Here is a 15,811-nt window from a genome sequence, read left to right on the forward strand (position 1 = left end):
ATTTCGGTCACTAAATTCGTCGCAAAAGCTTAGCGACTAGCACTTTTTCAACCAAAAAATAATGGTCGCTAAATCGGTCTCTAAATGTTTTAGTGACCGGTTTTCATGCTTTTTCGGTCTCTAATTCGGTCACTAAAAGCGAATTTTCTAGTAGTGTAATCTCATTAACACTACAATAATAAACCTTTTACTTATCTCAACAAAAATAATAATAATAATAATGAACTTTTTACTTATCTCAACAAAAACAATAATATAAAACATCCAATCTTAATAATAACAACATCGAAAATTATAACTATAAAGACCATATTTTACCATGGTTGGGAGCATGATTTTACCATAATTGGATATTTGTGGTAATGAGGGGTGTGGCAGTATGTGCCCTCTTTACCATCACAGGCCGGTGGCCGTTGTAAAAACATGTTAGCGTGTAACATATCACCACAGTTGAAGAAAGCAATCATAGTAAAAGGTGAGATGTTGATGGATTCAATATGCAGGGCCAGCATTTTGGGAGATTTTTATTGTCACATTTGGTTGGCATCATTTTAATACGTAATATGGAGCAATATGTCATGATATTGTGTGAGACATTCTGTCTCTATGAGCTCAAAACAAGGATGCAACATGTGGAGCAAGATGTTCTTCTGATTGTGATATAATCTACCTCATTCAAAAGTCAGACTATGCTGAGTAAATCACACACCTGTTGTAGATTGTTTCCATTCTTGTTCAATCTAATTTAATTGATTTATGCGCTTTATGGAAAATGGAAGGTGTCCTAAAAGATCAATTTGCAATAATTAAAGAGAACATATCTCATTGTTAAAGATTTATCAAATCGAAGATTGTAAATCCACAGTACTTGAGAAACTACATTTTATGACAACGATTTCACCTCACATATCGAAAAATCATGGTATAATTTCTATACACGCCATATTTTTTTCTTTAAAAAATATACAAAATTATTCTGTCGGTTTTTGTTGAAAATTGAGGGGGTAAACTAATTCACGATACATGTTTCTAATCCCAACAGCATTCTTGAAAATTTTATTTTTAGGTACCGTTTGACCTGACTTTTTGTTGACTTATTTTCTACTTTAAAGGAGAAGTAGGGCCAAACAATATTTAGAAAAAATTCCCTATAAAAAAGTAACTTTTATTTTATGAATAAAATTACAATTTAAGGAGCTTTTATTAAAGCTGTTGAATGTAACTTTATGATAACTATTCAAAACAATTACTTGTACATAATTATATATTTTCGAATCTCAATGAACACAATTTATACCATTACATTATTATAAATTATTTTATAATTCTTCGTTCTAACATATATTTTCATAATTCTTCCCATATTATTTTATTTATCTAATTCAAAAATAAAAATATTACTCATTCTTGTGCCAACATTATATTCACATATTTTCAAGTATTTAAAAAAATATATTCATTTAATTTTCTTAACATATTTCATATCTTTTAGTATTATAATATTATTTTATTTTAATTTGTTTTGAGTAAAACATTTTTACATGTATATCTAATATTTTATTATTTTTTAAAAGTATGAACAAAAATTAGTATTTTCAATCGCAAATATTTTACATAAACATTGTATTAAATTTAGACAAAAAATTATATTTTATTATTTTCTCACTTTTTTAGAGTATTTCATCGATATATAGTTTAAAATTTTTGTAAAGTTGAAAATTTAAAAATATTATCAAACAATTTTAACTTTATTTATAACGCTCTTATTTTCATCTTCAACTTAAAAGTAGTTTTTTCAACCAAAAAAAGTTCGGCCAAACGGTACCTTAGGTTAGATAATGAGTTACAGGATGTTGTGAAACCATTGATTAATGTAAGTTGTTCTTTGAATATAACCCAATTGTTCATATAATTATTTTTCTAATCAATTTTGAAAAATTAAATGTTCAATTAGAATTTAGTGAAATAAACTCAATTGTGTTTTACCTGTCAGTGAAATGTAAAAACCAAGGTGAAAGGTATTATACACGTTGGCGAAATGTCAAATCCATGGGAAAAAGTGTTTTTGCCATTTAAAAACTCCAAAAAAAGGATCTATTGGGGATGAGATCCATGACCTTTACATATTACTCGTCTGATGAGTTCAAAACAAGAGGTAAAGTGGCGCACTTTTTATGATGCCCTTTGTTACCTCACATTTAAAACTGAGGTAACATCTCATATCAAATCGAAGTTAAATATATTTTTTGTACTAGTACAACATAACAGACAATATTTCCTTGTGTCTTTGAATTTGATTCAGCCGCACGAAATGATACAAACTGTTAGAAATTTGTATGATAATCCTGGATATCTTCAAGAATCGTGTTTGTTCACTTTCCGAACAAAGTATTTCGACCATATTCTTGTCGGGTTCATGAAATCTTTGCGGGGATAATTCTTGAAGAACAATCTGTTTCTGACAATAGAGAGCAGATCAGAATGTAGAGAAGAAGTATGTAATCTCGTGTCCCAAATCGAGACCAAAAGACTCCTTATATAGGAGACCAATAATAGAAACGAACAGACACACCTTTTCGGAAAAACAGTTATGTCTGTTGGAAACGGGTGCAACTATTCAAACGAATTGTTATGTCCGTTGGGAAAGGGTGCAACTATTCAAAAGGAAATTTTGCTTGGGGCTCCGCCCCTTGGTCCCCGACGGGGCGCTGCCCCGCACCCCGCCAGGGGCTCCGCCCCTTGGAACCCCGTTTCTATTATTCGTATTCAATTGCACGTTTGGCTCTACGAGCGTGCACTCCGCACTACCCCTAACTCGTTTCAAGCTTAACGCATAATTGCATCGGCCTACAGTAAATCACATTACTACCAAAATACATTGATGATACTAAAATCACCAACACAAACTCTAATGAATTTTGCAGCTGGGTTCTGTTACTATTTAAGGAGGAACTCTCATTGTAAAGACTCAGACTTTGAGAAATCAAGCAAAACATGTTTTAGCTATATTGAGTCTTTTGTTTTGATTTTTGGCATATTTCTCTGTAGAAGAATAGAGTTTTTTTTAAGTTGTAATTGATTTCGTTGGGCAACTTTCTTGAGATAATCTTTGTAAACAATTTTTGGATGTCTAATAAAAATAAAATTGTAGATAGAACTTATTTTTATTATTATATATAGAAATTCATAGTAAATATAGTGATCCCTAGTGGGGATTCAGTTGCAACAAGATATAAGTTAAGACATCTTTATTCCTTCTTGGTTATTATCACAAACCAATAAATACTTATTCATCAAGCGCAAGGCCTGCAAGCTGCTCAGTACTTCACTCTGCAATGAATAAATTGAAGTTAACATTAGTTTTCTTTAGAAAACAATTATGTATGAAAATTAAAGTTCACATTTAAAAACATCTATAAGAAAAGTTTAATATTTTTAGCCCCTTTTTAATATTATTTTTATTAGTTAGACTTTAATATATTGTCAATAAATCACACCTTATCATATATAATCCTAAGGTATTAAAAAAAAAAAGTCTCTAATAGTTACTAAAATATGCCAATAAATTATTTATTAGAAAATTGACTCATGTTCATGAAAAAGAGAGGGATGATTTGAAGAGACATACGTGTTGCAGTCAATGGAGGGACTAATTTTGTAGGGCAAGTTGACACCACACTTGGCAGGAAGAGCAGCAAGAGCTGGAAGATTGAGTCCAGGAAGGCTGAGGGTAGTGGATTTGAGGCAACTACAAACACCTTGACGATCAGGGACAGTTTTAGCTTGGTTATTTACACTTCTAACCCCGTTGCAACATGGAGCAGGGACAGATGGACCTGGCCTCCTAAGGTACCCAATGCATGGTGCTACAGTGAGTTGTATCTGACCACATGAAAGAGCTGCATCAGCTAAGGGAGTGACCAAAACCAAGCATATCATAGCCATGCAAGTGAGTTTGACAAACATTGAGCTAGCCATGATTGATTTGGAAAGTTTGGAAGAGGAAATATTGCACTAAAGATGTGTGAGTGATTGTGGTGTACGTTATGGTGTGTAGCTAAAGACTATTTATAGATTGTACCCACAATAAACTTTGGTTCAAATGTTTAAAACACAAATATATATAAATATATATATATATATATATATATATATATATATATATATATATATATATATATATATATATATATATATATATATATATATATATATATATATATATATATATATATAACATTGTATTGTTAACCAATTTTACTAACCATAAAAATTAATGTTATTAAATAATTATTTTATTTATAATTTATTAACCACTTTTATTACTTTACTAACCAATAAAATATATATTATTATTGTGACACTAAATTATAAATGTATTGAATAAATTTTTATACTCCATTAACCAACTTTATTTTACTTATTATTTGAATTTTTTATGTTTGAAAGCTCATTAACTAAGTTATGAAGCTGTTAAAAAAAATTATAAACTGAACCGTACTGTCTAACCGAACTGTACAAAAGTTAAAATAATTGTACTGATATATTTGGTTAGTGAACCGAACCATATTGTACAAACAGTTTTGAAACCAAACGGAGACTGTAGTCGAATTGTACCGAAACTATAAGTGAACAGAACCTAAATTAAAAATACAAAATACAAAAAAAAAATATTTTTTTAAAAATAAAAATAGTTTAATGGTTCAGTTCTTTAATAAACGGTTCGATTTGGGAAAAATTAACTTCTAACGGTTAGAAATTTTAAAATGGTATACCAAACCAATGATTATGGTTCGGGTCGGTTCTAAATAACTTGAAACAGTTCGATTTAGTTCGAGTACATGTTTATTATGATTTGATTCGGTTCGATTTGGTTTTCTCAGTAAACCATACCAAGAACAACCCTAACTGTATTAACTAACATTATACATGATATTATCCAATATATATATATATATATATATATATATATATATATATATATATATATATATATATATATAAATTTTTTATCTTAAAATATATATTAATCAAACTTAAAATTGTATTAATCAAATTTTAATATTTTATTAACCAAAATAATTTTAAGAATTATATTAAAAAATAAAATTAAAATAAAAATATTGTTCACGTATTTATATATGAATTTAGTGTATGAATAACATTTTTCTTACCTGTATTATTTCACCTTCAAATTCTCAAGAGTAAACATTCAACATGACAAAAGTTTAAATAACATTATATATTTTTGTAACCATCTAATTAATGTGAATAATCCATTAAAATTTTATTCATAATTATTCTCTACTGTGAAATATTAAATGGTGTAGATCAATTGATATACGTAGTCGTTAAGCTATATAAATATAAGTTGTTGGTGGATAATTCAATTTTTTTAATCTGTACATAAAAACTTAATTACTCATTCTAATAGTATCTCTCTCATTAACTTTTTTTTTTACTATAAAATTCGAAGTTAAGATCTTATTTAAGAGATCTAAGTTAGTTTTTACACAAATTAGTGTAATATTGACACTCGTACTATATTGTGAAAAATAAAAAATAATTAATTTTATTATTTAAAATCTTATTGATAAAATTTGTTTGTTAGAAGAAACTAAAATATTTATAAAAGATATTTTGAAAAAAGGCCTAGTTTATTTCCTTTTTTAGAAATTCAAAAGTTTAATTGTTTTATTTTCATTTTCATTTAATTGTTTCTATATATGTAAACCATGTGGTTTGGAAAAGCCTTGTCAAGTTTTTGATTCCCCTAAAATTCTTATTATTAGTTGACACTTTCCGCTCATTTAAAAGCTCTTTATTTTTGGTACAAAGTTTAAAAACTTTATTTAGTTTGGTAAGCTGTCTCAATTATTATTAAGATGATATAATAAATGTATATATATGATGTCTCAATTAGTTATTTGGTAACCCAAAGAGAAATATTGTAAATTAATCTTAAACTTTACATATTTTTGTCTCTTTAGTTAAAATATTTTATCTTTAATTCGAGTTAGGTTAGAAACTAATAGAATTTTGGTTCTTTTTAATATATTCCTTGATTATTAAAAAAAAATTAAATGGTTATTTTTCTCTAAAATAATATAATTTAAAAAATACATTAAAATTTCATATGATATAAAAAGAATTTGATTTTAAGTAAAAAATTCAAAAAAATTCATTTATAAAAAATTTAAATATAAAAATCGACTTTAATTCGACTTTGGTCCCTTAACTAAATGTATAGTTTTTTTTTTTCTTTTTCTTTTTGATAAGCAATGTTTTATTATGTGAGTACAATGGATATTTTACCATAATACAAAAGATTCAATACAACTTAAGGGCGTCCAAATGACTTTTGCACCAATTCTAATAGTTGTTACACCCTTTAAATTTTAAATCTTTTACATGTCAAGCCCAAGCTACTAGTTTGATACTATCTATAACTTCACCTACATTGAGTATCTCTCCTTTAAAGAGGATATTATTCCTCTTGATCAAGACGCACTAACAGGTGGCCAACCAAAGAACGTGAACCTTGTTTTGGTACTCTTCCTTGTAATAGACTTGAGAACCACATGAAATATGCAATACCCTCCCTTGAATGAGCTGCTTCCACATCAATCCAAGCTAGAACTATATCCTAAATCTTTATGGACAATGGACAATTAAAGAACAGGTGGGTAAGTTTTCCCTCACTACTAGAAATATTCGATTTTCCTACGGATTTAAGCTAAATTTTCATAGGAAACACGTTACCTACGGATTTTTCTGTGGTTTTTCGTCCCCAACTAAAACCTATGTGGATAATATTTTCGGCAGGAAGTTCCGCGGCTAATTCCGCAGGAAACTATCCGTAGTTAAATCCGCAGCAAATTTACATTCGCAGATAAATCCGCAGCAAATTTTAATCTTAAAAAAAATTTTAATTTTGAAATATTATAAATTGTATACTAAAATAACCATAATATAAAAATTAAAATTTAAAATACTTTGAATTTAAATAAGACAAATTCAGAGAACAACTTGTTACTATAAAAAATGCTACAAAGTTAGTAACAAGTACTTACATAGTCACATAACTAAAAATGACTCAAACAACCAAACTACTAATGGTCATTTGTCTAGCCAAGTTAAAAAGATACACCAAGTCAACAAGAAAAATAGTACACATCAGAATGTATATCTAAGGTCTTCTTCATCTAATTTATTGACGCCATCTTCATTTGTTTGATCACTTTCATTAGTGGACTACTAGCTTCGTCCTCTCCCGGAATAGTTGGATTCTGAGAAGAAATCTTCAACTTTGCTCTGAGATTCATATAGGCAAGTTGAGAAGAAATCTCAACTTTGCTCTGAGATTCATATAGGCAAGTTGAATGTTCATTTATGAGATTCTACAACTTAGCCATCATCTTCCTTTGACTCTTCTCAAGTTCCTGAATAAAAGCTTCAAAGTGTAGCACTCCATTTGGTCCATTTGTTGAATTTAATATAAGAAATAATTAACAGATATGATAAAATCTGAATAACTGGCCCTGTAAATGTACAGTCAGCTGGCAGTGTACTATAATGTGAAATACTAAAAGTGACATACCCCTGTAAATGTGCCGAAACCTCCATTCCAAGCTATGCAGATCCTTAGCGACAAGCTCTTGAGAAGGTCTCTTGTAGTCCACAGCCTGTAATCGATTATTAGCCTCACGATTAGTCTTCCAAAGGAAAAAAAACAAAATACTCATTACGAGTCAAGTTTTTGTAACTAACCTGTTCAATAACATCTTCAGACTTTACACATTTCCACTCTACTAATTCTATATGAATTTTATTATCATTACTAATTTTAGTATTGTCACTTAATTATCAAAGTATGGTCAATGGATTCATATGGTGTAGCGCTAGTCTCTTAGAGAGGGATGTCGTATGTAATAAAAATAGCATGCCTATGACGTAATATACACCACTCGTTTAGAGATAATATTCAAACTTGGAATAATCCACAAGCATGTACTATATAAAGACTGACTTTGGAGTTTTTGAAGGTACTGAACCTTTGTTACTTCACCAAAACCAAATAACATGTCTTCTGCAACAGAAATAGGAATATTCAAACTAGCAAACATGTACATAATGCCAAAGCACAGTGACCACCCCCTGTTTACAATTACTCTAGTAAGACATCCATATTATTGGTCAGTGTAATATATAGGGACCAATATTTTCTTATTTGGACCAGAAATACACATTGAGCAACAAATGTCAAAATATTATGATAATATAAAATATTATATGACAATATGAAATATCATGAGATACCTCTAAATTAACAAGCCAATTGTTTGCTCCTGATCCGAATCCACGGTCGAAATGATAAGCAGGCAATGCTCCATCCAAACAGACTGCCAAAAACAAATACTCATATTCAGCCAAATTAAAAGCTATACAAAATTTAGCAACTTGAAAATGAGCACACAAAAGTTACTCTTCGAAAATGAGCACATAAAAAAAGCATAGTGAGTCAGGTACTAACAAGTCGTTCAACAGTTGGTGTTCAACTCACCTCACTACATCCAACACAAGGGGGCTTACCTTCCTGGTAAGTAGAACAAACGATATAGTATTAGTAAAATTCACAAGTCACAACAAATATGTATAATTTCAAAACTTGTCTTACAACTTTAATCAACCCTTTCATTGTTCTTCAACTCATTATTCCTTTACATGCATTTTCAGTGGCCAATGCAAAAGGATGTACTGTCACCAATAATGTACTATCACCAATAATTTCCATCGAGAGCAAAAAGGAGACAATTGCCAAAGACTACAGTCTTATACTGATAATTCCTCTTCCAAAGTTACTAACAATTTACTATTCCCGCATTACATCTTCATTCAATTTCGACTAATTAGCAGCATAGCACAATCAAAATCAACAAAACCATCTATTGTCTGTACAAACTGTTAAGAAACTTAATATTTAAGAAATCAACATAATGCATGCTTGAATTATTGAGAAGCACTAAAGCATGTGTCAACAAGTTTCATCTATGAAACAACATAAACAATTATTCTTGTTTTCCACTTGTCAATATAAGTTGAAGAACATATTAAAGGAAAAATATTGACCACAACTTATGTTGAAAACTAAAGCTTATAAACTTATTTTCCTAGTTTGGCTTTAAAATTTTTTTCATCAAAACACCAAATAAGTCCATTGAAAACAGAGAACAGTTAGAACACCATGCAAAGAACAAGAGCATAATTATAAATGAACTTTGACTCTACCACTCTTTGAAGCTAAAAAAAACTAAAACCACATGTGCATCAATAGAACTAATTCTTATAAACATCATGCAATGCAAAAATAGTGTAAAATTAAAATTAGAAAATAACAATAATTAACCTCATTCATCTTGAGTACTATAAGAAGCCTAATTGAGCATCTTACAATTGATTATTTACTCTTATCTCAATATTTATTGCTTCTTCAACTATGACTCAAGGTGATAAGAAGCTTCGTGAAAAGAAAAATTGAAAATTGGAATTGAGTCATACCGTTTGGAACATGTAGCTATCAAACTCGTCGACGGGAAGTGAAGCAATTAATCGAACACCAACGTGGTATGCTCCTATAAGAGCTTCAACACAGTCGGCAATAGTCTTTGAACATATCCAGTGGTGATGTCACATAACTTCCCAACCACAACTTGTGGATCTTCTGTAATGAATTTTGCATCAAAAGGAACCTCCAGGGTTTCCAACCCACAATCACAAGGAGCAGTATGTATAGAGTCTTGTCCAGGAGCAATCCAACGACGTGGTTCAAATGCGGAGTCTCGAATATATCCCTGTCATAAGACATGACAAAATAATAAGCATTGAGGTGAATCAATTGTTAGAAACAAAAACATTGTGGCACGGTAGATAAATATCCTTCATGTTTCTTAGAATATTTAAGACTAATCAAAACCCTTCTGACACCTATAGTCACAAACAAAAACTAACCAAAAAAAACTCAGTGAAGGCAATTGAAACCGTGAAAAACAACCTGCAGTTGTTGTTCAACACAAATCACTTCTCCTCTACTTTGAACACAGCCCCCACACTAATACTCACATAAACCATGTGTCATACCATCACCTTCCTGGCATGAGTTTTCTCTTTTTTCAAACAAAACAAACTACTGTTAACTAACAACCATCACCTTCAAAAAATAATAACAACAACACAAAAATCCAGTGTCAAAAGAAAAAGAAAGGACTTGGTTGATAACATTTATTAACTGCAATATTGTATTATGATTACATCACAAAATGAAGTTGAGCACATTACAAAGCATTCAGCTATGTATTAATTTTGAAATTAACATTGAGTAGAAAAGAAGCAAAGGTAGAAATATAGACAAACAATCAGTGTTATATTCCATCTTGTTCTATGAGCTCAATCTAGCAAAGTTACTTACTAATAACAACCAGAGAAACAAATAAGTACGAAGCATTTTTTGATTATCAATGAAAAAATAACATTCATCAACTTGAGAAAAATATAAGCTCAGGAGCTCTATAGTACCTAGAGCAGATGTAAGATATGTTCGGTTCATCTTTAACCTGCAAGAGATAAACAATTTAGTCTTGATAAAACATCATCTAGTCATTGAAAACAAACAATAGGATTTCAAGGTTAAGAATAAACGAACCAAGACTTTAGCACTTCCGAAGTCACATATCTTCAGTTGGTGCGTATGAGGATTGACCTGTTATGAAAAAAAATCCAAAAGAAACAACCAAAAATCAATATTCTGTTATGTTCTCTTTGAGGTATGAAGCCAATATGCACCTTTTTTTTTCCAGATTTATATCCAATTTATTCTACTTGTAATAATCATCAAACACTGAATAAAACATATTGTTTGGCAGAAGAAGGACTAAACATTGACTAAAGTTAGCCAGAAAACATAAGTAAACTCATTGTGGCATTTCAACAAACACCTTGTTTACAAAAATCACCAAAGTTTATACTCAATCTAACTTAAAATCATCTAATTTCATAAATGAATAGGATGAGAAAGAAACAATATTACCACTTCAGCAAAACAGAAATAAAACCTGCAGAGTATCAAAACAGGCCATGGATCAATACAAAGTTCAACTTAAAGAAGAGAACACATGTACAAAATCAGGATCACTGAGAGTAAATGTTTATGTACATCGAAACCCTAGCTATGGGAACTGAAACTTTTGTAACATTCATGATTTCAATGATGAGGACGAAGTGTATCTAATGTCAAGAGAATATATGAGTTGAAGTGTGAAGATGAAGAAGACGATAACGCTAGGCTCCGGCAAGGTTGCGGCAACAAAACACCGGTACGGTGATGGGACTCCGAGGAACGGGCTATGGCTACGGCGCGGCGAAGACCAATTGATTTTTAGGTTTTTAAATTGTGTTTGAAGTTGAGTAATTTTGTTGAGCAAAGTAACGTTGCAGGAACAATTTTGTCTTAGTGGTAGTTACTTAGTGCAATAAGAATGAAAACCTAGGTTCAATTCTCACCTCTATCCTAGTTCTCATAAAATTAATTTTTTTTTCCAATTTTTATAGTTTTTTAATTTTATTTTTTAAAAACTTTCATACCTATTATTTTTTTATAGTTTTTTAATTTTATTTTTTAAAAACTATTATACCTATTATTAAAATATAAGTTGAAGAATTAAATATATATATATATATATATATATATATATATATATATATATATATATATATATATATATATATATATATATATATATATATATATATATATATATAAAATTCAAAATTTGCATACCATTTATTTATTTTATTAAAAATTAACTAACATACATTATAAAAATAATTAATAACATAGAAAAAAATTAAAATTAAACTAAATAAAAAAACACCATAAACATAATTAATAAAATAGAAAAAATAATGATTAATTTTTTTAAAAAATTTAAATAATGAAATATGTCAAATCCGCAGGTAATTTCGCAGGAAACTTTCCTGCGGAATTACCTGCGAACTTTGTAATATAGTTTGGTGTTAATAAAAGTTGATATTCGTAGGAAGATCCGCAGGAAAGTTTCCTGCGAAATTATCTGCGGATTTTATATTTGTTAGATATTTCTTTTAAAATATATTTTCCGCAGTAAAATTCGCAGGTATTCCTGCGGAATTTGCTGCCAATGCTGGATCCGCAGAAAATTTATTTTATTTAATAAAGTCCCAGGAAAATCCGCAGCTATACCTGCGGAAAAATTTCCGCAGGTAATACGAGTATTTCTAGTGGTGCCTCCACCTGAGAATAGAACACACAAACTTTATCTTGCGCACAGTTTATTATTTCTCATTTGGCTAGTTGGTCCTTTGTTGACATCCTATTCAAGAAGCATCTTCGTTCAAAAAAATATCTTTGTATGGTTCTTTCACTATCCATCATCACTGTCCATTACACTCTGCTGCAAAATCTTCCACATTATTGATGCATATGAATTTATCTTCGATATCCCTTCTTGTTTCATATTCAACAAATATCACCTACAATTCTTCAAGATATAACTATACCTAGACTTGAATGCTACCACTTGAGATTTTTAAATTCTAACACCATTTCTTGTTGTTAGACGATAGGCTACGATTTAGAGGGGGTGAATATATCGCAAATGAAATTTTCTTACAAAAAAATAAGGTTTAAATTTTTTTTAACTAAGGTGTGCAAAAATAATCTCGGATCGACAATCGTATATCCTGAATCGTTATTTAAAAAACCGGACATGCGTTAACCGATTGAACGAGTATGTAAGATGAAAGAGATAACCAATATATTTTCAGCACTTTGCGTTTGAATATGAATCACAACTAGTCCCCATGTTGGGCCTCTTCTAGGGTTTGACCCCACATGAATCCAAAAAATTTGAAATGAAATGTGTCGCTTCCATAAATTTGAAAAAGAGAAGTGGACTGTAAAAATTGGTCACTTAAGTTCAGACCAATCAACTTACATTTGTACATGTTCACACTCATCCCAAATACAAGTTCAAATTCTCTCATTAGTGCCTAGATGCTCCATAAATTTTGCTAAGACCCCTCCATCTATTATTGTATCATTGGCAAATTATAACAGTTAGAATTCGACTTGATTGCTGACCTTGAAGCCCTTAAACTCTCACATACAATAATATCCAAAAAGTAAAGCTTTGTGCATTTTCCTCCTGCAAAGGACAGGGAGACTCAGAGGTCCTAGTAGGTATATTATATGTTTAAGGGTGAGGGCTAGCTCACGGCGGCGAGTATCCCTATACAGTAGTTTTTGAGGTTGTTTAAGTGACGAGCTCACGTGAGGTGAGAGGCTCACCTGGTGGCCGATGCGCAGCTAGTTTGACGTTGTTAGGGATACTAAGAGCGAAATTCTCTCTGAAAAGTAATGAGTGATATTGAGTGTGTAAGACTTAAGAGTCCATTATCCCCTTGAGGGATATTGTATTTATAGGAGTCCCTAATCCCTAGGGTATTCTTGGGAAACGCCGTTGCCCACTTAGTCAAAAGGTGGACAATGAATTCATATTCCTAAGGGAGACATTGGTCAATGATGATTTGAATTTCTCTTTATCCAAAACGAGTCTTATCTCACGTTTTCACTCCTTTGGACGGGGAGAACTTAAGGGAGAGGCGACACCTCCCTTCGGGCAGCCTCGTGGCGGTCCCAAGTTGTCGCACTAGGCAAGGTTATTTTGAAATATAACACTACACAGTCCCTCAGAGACATGTCCTTTGGCAGAAGGTGAAGCATTTTTAAACTACAATTATGGAAATTATGTAAGTCTACATGTAGTAGTGGGAAAGAGGTACTAATGACAATATTTTCAAAGCTAGAAGAGTTCAATGGTGAGGAATATATACTTGTTGAAACTCTGTTATTTGAAGAAGAAGCTTACATGGTAGATAATTGTTGAGTCATGAAGGATGTGAGTGCTGAAATTTTTACATCCATGCGTTCATCAGTATTGTTATCTAGTTGAACCAGATGCATAACCATGTTCTTTGCAACAATTGTTGTCGTCATCAAAATTTTAGAGAGGAAATATAATGCCTAAGGAAGATTAGCATGGGAAGAAGTTATATTTTATTGGATTCCATTTCTTTTACAGGATTATCAAAATTATACCTGCAAGCACATAGATCCATACAACAAATATCCATGACCGCTTTTTCCTAAACCATTTGTGTGTAGGACCGTTGACATGCTAAAGGTTGCAGATTTAGGAGGTTAGTTGGAAGGAAACTCACTTTGTAATCAAGGTTTAGAGGAATCTCTTTTACCAGCTGAAGTTGAACAGCAGATGGTTGATCTTCTACTCCTTTTACAAAAAATGTATCCTCTTCCTGATGTTGTAAACGTGTTTGTTTGGTGGCGTAAGGAAGGGGGGTTCTCAGTAATTCGGGTGAGGGAAAAATGCATCTTCTAGATCTTCGGAGAAGGAAAAAGAAGGCTATAATTAGGGATTTTTTTCCTTAGTTATTACCTAGTTCTATATTTCGCTTTTCATTGAAAAATCAATGAATTCCTTATGGATGAGTGGTAGTTCACTTTGATTAGGTTTCTCTTAGATGATTTTACCCTCACCAAGTGAAGCATATAATCCTTATTGATTGTCTTTATTATGAACTTATGTTTAATCAATTATATTATATTATTTAATTTTAATGCTTTCTGTCATCACTATAAGAAATATTGTGTCCAGCCACGTGATTTAGTTACGTGAAAAGCATGTGGCAAAAAAAAGTGTATTGTGACGTGATTATCACGTCGCTACTAGTTTTAATTAATAGAAAAATAAGACTAAGGCTAGCACATGGGGGAGTCAGAAAAAACAAATTAAAGAAAATGTTCAGGCGTGTTATTCACGTCGCAACTTAAAAAGTAAAATAAAAAAACTAATACGCATGTTTACTCATGAAGGGAAACGATAAATTTTTAAAAATTCAGTTGTGGCGTGGTATTCACGCTGCAACTTAAAAAGTAAAATAAAAATATTAAACACATCAGACTTGCACATGGAAGAAAATGGTAAAATTTTCAAAATTCAGTTGTCGCGTGGTATTCACATCGCAACCTTAAATTAAAAAATCAAAAAATTTAAGAGAGAAAGTTGATTGACGAAGGATCTGATGGGTGCAGGGTTGACTGACACCTTTATTAGTGTCATGGTTTTCACGTCAAAAATGTATTATACCTAAAAAAAAATTGTTACACGAATTTCATTTTGGTAGGTTGCAACGTGAAATTCACGTCGCTACGTGGTTATATATTTCCAGGCCTGTTTCTCAAAAGCCCATTTCATTTCTCTCTCCATTTTCATTTCTAATTCTTCCTCTGTTTTCCTCTTCTTCTCCACTACAAGTCTCCATTTTTGTTGCCACTTCCTCCACTTCAAATTCTTTCTTTTATTAATTTTGTTCAATTTTTTTTACCATTCTATGCTTATTTCAACGAAATTAAAATAGCTTTTCATTTAACTATATGATTTTTTATATGTGATTCTGATTTCAATTTTGTACATTGTTCGGAGGAGCTTAAATCCAAGACAGGCGAAATCACAACCCAGTCGGTACCCATTTTATTGCTTTTGATATTTTATTGTTGTGTATTGTGTATTATTTGTTGGAAAAACGACTTTGTATGTTGTGTACTATTTTGTCATTGAGATTGTTGTTGTAGTGTGTATATATATATATATATATATATATATATATATATATATATATATATATATATATATATATA

At 30.8% G+C, this 15,811-nt stretch overlaps 1 protein-coding gene across 1 annotated transcript; it reads right to left on the reverse strand.

Annotated features, from left to right (window-relative positions):
- Positions 1–3,145: 3,145 nt before the first annotated feature.
- LOC131612018 (non-specific lipid-transfer protein 1-like) lies at positions 3,146–4,066 on the reverse strand. Its single transcript, XM_058883834.1, has 2 exons — positions 3,629–4,066; positions 3,146–3,330 (listed from the first exon to the last, which is right to left on the reverse strand). The coding sequence occupies exons 1-2, from the start codon at positions 3,976–3,978 to the stop codon at positions 3,318–3,320; spliced, it is 363 nt and encodes a 120-aa protein (XP_058739817.1). The 5' UTR covers positions 3,979–4,066; the 3' UTR covers positions 3,146–3,317.
- Between the last annotated feature and the right edge of the window lie 11,745 nt (positions 4,067–15,811).

This window comes from Vicia villosa, linkage group LG6 (genome assembly GCF_029867415.1).
Source record: "Vicia villosa cultivar HV-30 ecotype Madison, WI linkage group LG6, Vvil1.0, whole genome shotgun sequence".
Taxonomy (NCBI): domain Eukaryota; kingdom Viridiplantae; phylum Streptophyta; class Magnoliopsida; order Fabales; family Fabaceae; genus Vicia; species Vicia villosa.